The 5665-nt window shown below is 32.1% G+C and overlaps 2 protein-coding genes across 2 annotated transcripts; both read left to right on the top strand.

Annotated features, from left to right (window-relative positions):
• Positions 1-1252: 1252 nt before the first annotated feature.
• On the top strand, positions 1253-2542 carry LOAG_12110 (hypothetical protein; the record flags this gene model as incomplete). The annotated part of the gene is made up of 6 exons (XM_003147625.1): positions 1253-1288; positions 1417-1455; positions 1517-1540; positions 1673-1694; positions 2047-2116; positions 2422-2542. The coding sequence occupies 6 exons, from the start codon at positions 1253-1255 to the stop codon at positions 2540-2542; spliced, it is 312 nt and encodes a 103-aa protein (XP_003147673.1).
• An 806-nt stretch (positions 2543-3348) lies between these two features.
• On the top strand, positions 3349-5274 carry LOAG_12108 (hypothetical protein; the record flags this gene model as incomplete). The annotated part of the gene is made up of 5 exons (XM_003147624.1): positions 3349-3394; positions 3660-3864; positions 4038-4216; positions 4854-4983; positions 5205-5274. 5 exons carry the CDS (start codon positions 3349-3351, stop codon positions 5272-5274), a joined length of 630 nt encoding a protein of 209 aa, XP_003147672.1.
• Between the last annotated feature and the right edge of the window lie 391 nt (positions 5275-5665).

Below are 5665 nucleotides of genomic sequence, written 5' to 3'. Positions count from 1 at the left end.
AAATTAAGTGTATTCTACAAAAGAAAAAAAAAAAAGAAAAACGAACAATTTCATTTTTCATTGTAAGCATTGCGATAAACGAACTATTTACAGATTCTTTCTTATGTGCAAATACTGTAGTACCTTTCGTACTAGGATAGCTAAGAGTTGAGCTAAAATTTGAAAATTGTGTTAAAGCATAAAGCTTCAGAATATACTTGACGAAAATTTTCATGATCCAATATATACAATTGCAGCCCTAACTCTGTAATGTAGAATGTCAAAGGTTATTAGTGAGTATTTCATTCGAATTTATCGAAACACAGCCCGCTGACATTAGTGCTATCAGTTCCGATATAATTCTTCTGCAATTGTCCCATTTCCATTGTGAAAACAAGTGGTTATTGGTGAAAGTCATCTTCGATGAGTTGATTGACGAACGCTTTCAAAGCAGCTGTCTTTCTAAGTGCATTCGTCTCAGACAGACTAAGCTTTAACTTTATTTTTTTCTACGAATATACACGTATTTGTTTGCTCGACGAAATAACAACTAATCGAAGCATACTCAAACATTCACCAGCATTTTGTTTTCAGCTATATTTTTCTGCTCAAATTTCAAATTTATATCAAGTGTCCCTCTCATCACTGATAGTTTAAAGTTCCATTTATCATTTTGCTTCTTTTTAAAATCATCTTTATTGAGTATCATTTACATAAAATTACTGCTTTGAATCTGTGTTAAATATATACATGGTATGCATCATTTTCCATGAATAATTACTTCAGCTTTTAAAAGTTGCTTTTTAAGAAGAGAATACCATAGTAACTTCATTTTTTTAAATAATAAATATATGTTCTGTAATATGAGAGCTAAAATCAGCTTCTCTTGCTATCGCACATTTGGATATGAATGCAATTAAAATACACCTGTAAGTTCTCTGTGAAAATTTTGATGATTGATGAACAAGTGACACGCTTTATTTTTACCCAAATATATCAGTCTAATATAACTTCCTTTTGTTTGCAAATCAAACAAGATAGTTTTGCACGCTTTCGAGCAAAATAGAATAGTAAATCAAATGGAGGAAGACGCTGAAATTGGACTTCGAAAGTTTTGCAGGTGGTAAAGTAATTGCGCATATTTGTTGGTTATTTGGTTTAATCAATTAACTGAGATCTGATAACGGTTTCATTTTAAGCCCATCCAAGAAAATGAACCTATCTTTACATTAAGATTTACTGCCCATTTCCTCCGCTTATTTCCCGGGAAAGAATGAATAATTTTGCTTCGGAAAATGATAATTTTCACGTCATTCTAGATATCAATTAAAGTATTCATCTAACTTCAACATGATATCTAAAGACAAATTTTTCCTGCTCCATTAATTTCATAGCTCTTCCATGAAAATAGATTAAGTTTAGATTCTTTTTTTTTAGATTTGGAATAAAAAGAAAACGGAAATAGATTTAGGAGAGGTTCTCACAAAATAAAGAAACGGAAAAAAGTCGTCCTTATGGATTTGCTTTATTGTTTCAGTCATTTTGTCGTTCATTTAGTCAGGTAATTAATTTGATCATATTCTTGTATATTATTCCAGCTAATTACCTTATTCTTCTTAATCATTTACAGATTAATTTAGTTCTTTATCTGTCACTTCGATTCAGTCTCATCCTTTTTGTATGAAAATTTCAGAATCAGATGGAAGTCGATTTCGGTTAAAAGACTGTTAGCACATCAAGCCTCAAGTGTTGTTAGCTAAATGACTGCTTGGTAACCACATGTCCGTTTCCCTACTTTATTTTAAAAATTTCCGTTTTCACTGCACACTTGTTCTCAACATTAGAACCAGTAAAATCCAGAATTTCACTTTTACAGAATTTCAGTAGGAATCAAAACTGCCTAATAACTTCTTTTTTTGCATTATTTTCATAGTGATTCTTGATTTGGGGATGTATGATATAAAATTATCAATCAAATTTATTCTTGTCTATTCCTTTTTACTTCATTTTTCTTCTGACAAATACACAAGCAAGGATCTTTTTTTCTGCTAATTTTTAACTTTTCAGACTGGAATTGGTATAAATACAATTCAAATAACTGTCAAACAAGTTTAATTTCAAAAAAATCGCCGCAAAAGTAAAATTATTTAGAAATGAATGGAATTATTTTTAGATGAGTCTGTGTAAAGTTATATGTTGTCAGAAAAAAGAACTTCACTTTAACTTCAAGCTTGAGAAAAGAATTCCAACCTTGATTTTATGTCGTGAATTTCCTTACTAGATGCATGCGATATGATGCAATGAATGTTGTAAATGGATGATTCACTTGGAACTGTAACAGTTTTGGAACTTGTGATTGGAACTGTAAAATCTTCATTGGCTGATCATTGCAAGTTCCCTAATTGAAACTTTATAAATTCCTAATTGAAATTGTTGTTTCAGACATAATCATGCGATAATTTCATGGATTCAGCCAAAAAAGACAGATGACTTAATAATTGCTACAGTCGATAGGCCAATCATTAAAGGGCAAGCAAGCATGACAAATTCGGCTATATTGTGAAACAAGTCACAGAAAGCAAACATTTCTCAAATTGATCTTGTCAGTAGTAAGAATTTTTTAGGTAAATAGACTAATCCAAATATGCATCGTCCTAATTTAACGTTGGGGACAAAATGCCAAGTGGTAAAAGCACGGTCAATTTAGAATCGTAATCGCAGTGTTTATGACGCACAGCAAATTTTAAAGTAATCTGACATCTGAGAGCACTTCGATAGCTATGTAATTCTTTGAGTTTTAAAAACTTATCCACTCCATTGCCTAGAAACGTAAACACTAGCATATGGTAGGTAAAAATCATCTTCGCTTCAAATCATTTCAATCATATAGTACTCGATTCTGCTCGTGGAACAACAAAGTATTATATAATTTTATACCCAAAATATTTGGCATTACTGTTGAAATTGTATAAAATAAAAAATAAATGGAAGGATTTAAAGCTTAAGTCCATAGCACATCATTTTCAGTAATATCACTAACAATTTCAGACGTTTCTTCTTCCTTTGTACAACATTTGAAAAACAGTACATTATAAGACAGTGTTTCCTATCAAAATTTGAATCTCGTTTTACGGATTAAGTTGATTCTAGTTCTATTTCAAATATGCTTCTTCATGGAAACCATATGTTAAAACAGTATACTATTACGCACTCTTCACTTTATAAGTAAAAGAATGAATATGTTGAGCTGAGGTTTAATTTCAGGATGAGCCGATGAATCAGAAGAAGTAGTATATAGTGTACCGTTATACCTTTCTTACTCCTGATTAGTTATGAAGTTAGTTTTTAGCGGCAAAAACTTGTGAACAGATGAAAATGGAAGAAAGTAATCACCAACCATCTGGTGTCAGAAAAGGTAAACAACATCATTTAGAAAGGACGTTCTTTTCCTAACAGTGTAGCTAATGAGTTTTAGGAAGATATGATCAAATTTATCATCAGAACCTTCTTTAAGTTAATTTTTCATTCGTTGTTATTTCTAATACTTTTTTTCTTTTTGTTTTGACTCTTTTTCAATACCATAAATGTTAGTTCGTAGGATTTTCACTATAACAGTAACTTGGCTTTCATTTACCTCCGCCACTTTAATCTGAATTGTAATTCTTCTATTCATATTGCAGAATTTTCCCAGTCGATGCAGCTGAACATTGCACAAGTATGGCCGTGTCGGTTTTGCGCTATAATGCTTGGTATTTGTCATTTAACACTTGGGATTATATTACTTATATTCGATGTCGTCACCAATAATATCTCGGAAACAGCTTTTGCTGTAACAGCATCACTGTTATTTATCGTCTGCGGAATTTTCTCATTTATTTCGGCAAGGTTAAAATTCTCTCTCTAATAGAAAAAGCCAATACAAATATTACAGGATTATCCAAAACGGGCATTTCACTGTGTCCAAAATGGACAAATATCTTGACACTTGATCAATTTCAATTCTGACCCACCCAACTACGTTAAAAATAAACTGAAATATTAACCAAAAGTAGTTTCAGGAGGTTAGATCGACCAGCGCAATTATTATTGTTGTTTTTTTCAATATTTTCCATGGCAATGAGTATAACAATGTTTGTGGACAGTGCCGCTTTAATAAATTACAACTGCGATCGGGACGAGTGCCATGGAGCAGTAACTAACGTCCACGTTGTTCTCCTATGCTTCGGTCTAATCAAATGTTAGTTGGATCATTTTATGAATTATCTCTAAGAAAATTACAACTTATGCTAAATAATCAGTTCTTCTTTGAAACTCTTCCTCCCTTTTCCCCATTATTTGTTACCATTGTGAGGTTGTAATACTTCGCCTATCAGTTTTGAATATGCAGAAAAAATTGCAAATTTTGATTAATAACTTTACATTAGTTAATATCAGTGAACATTGCAAAGAAATTTACAGCACATTTCCCTTATTCTCTAAAAACTGTGACGTAAAATACAATATAATTTCATGCGGAAATCCGCATTAATTGAAAACTTCATTTTCGTATATACGTAAGTGTGCAGGCTTACGTACGTGTGTGTAAGTGTGCAGAAGGAGGATGGGAATATTTCTCAGTGGTAACTAATCTGGTTATTGCCATGGTAGTTATAAAATGTCATAAAAGTTGATAACTGAGTATCAGATTTAGTTGAATTGCGGTAAGATTTATGACGGATTAAGAAAAAACCCACACTGATGTCCAACAGTAAATATATCAAATTCCGGGTCTTGCGTAATGTTGAAAAATTTGGATTTTTCTGATTTTCATCCGGGCAAAAATTTTATTTATTATAATCAAAATTACTATTTTAACAAACAGAAGCGAATTTCAGTTACAGTAAGTATTGCGACAATGATTGTTTGTTTTCGATCATTGAGACATGCTTATCGAGTAAGAAAAGCAAGTTCGCCGTATAGCACATTGATCGAAGGGCACTATGATGCCTTTTATATTACGCCAAGGTTTTTCTTTCCTTTTTTTTCTCAAGTCATTATTGACAGAGTATACAAGTAAGAATGGCTTTTAACAAAATGCTTTTTATTTCTTTCTCATCGTCAGAGAGGTTGTAATGTTTAGTCTGAAGAAACTGCCGGTTCAACCAGACGAGCTCTTCGTTTCTTGAGTAGCCAAATATGTGCATAAAGTTAGTAGAAATAGGAAGAAAAATATTGCTTTTTTATAGGAAAATGAGTGTCCACAAAAAGACCTCGAAATGCAGGAGTATGTCTTCAGGTGATCAAAGACTTCGATAACAATACTGTGCTTTGTGATAATCTTTCATGTCAATAAATTAAAACACACTGAACAAAATCATTTGTAACACCTTTTATCTAATGAAAATGATTCAGGTCAGTTGAGGTTCTGGTAAATGATCATACCAGTAGAACTTAGTAAGCAGGTCGAAATCGTGTATGAACTTCTAAATCAGAGGTGGACTCCCTTAAATTTCTTGAGGTGCAAGATAACGTCACAATTTCATTTTCACACAAATAGTTGATTTGGAAATCAGTGTAACTAACCTTCAGAAAACAGCATTTCTAGGTATTCTGGAAACTCGCTCAGTAATTCATTTAACTTTCATGGACCTGATGAGGACAAAATGTAATTTACCACTTCAGCCAGTACCATTGTCGGAAAAACGAA

Source organism: Loa loa (genome assembly GCF_000183805.2).
Source record: "Loa loa unplaced genomic scaffold supercont3.9, whole genome shotgun sequence".
NCBI classification, from domain to species: Eukaryota; Metazoa; Nematoda; class Chromadorea; order Rhabditida; family Onchocercidae; genus Loa; species Loa loa.
This window is presented reverse-complemented; position numbering and strand designations above follow the sequence as displayed.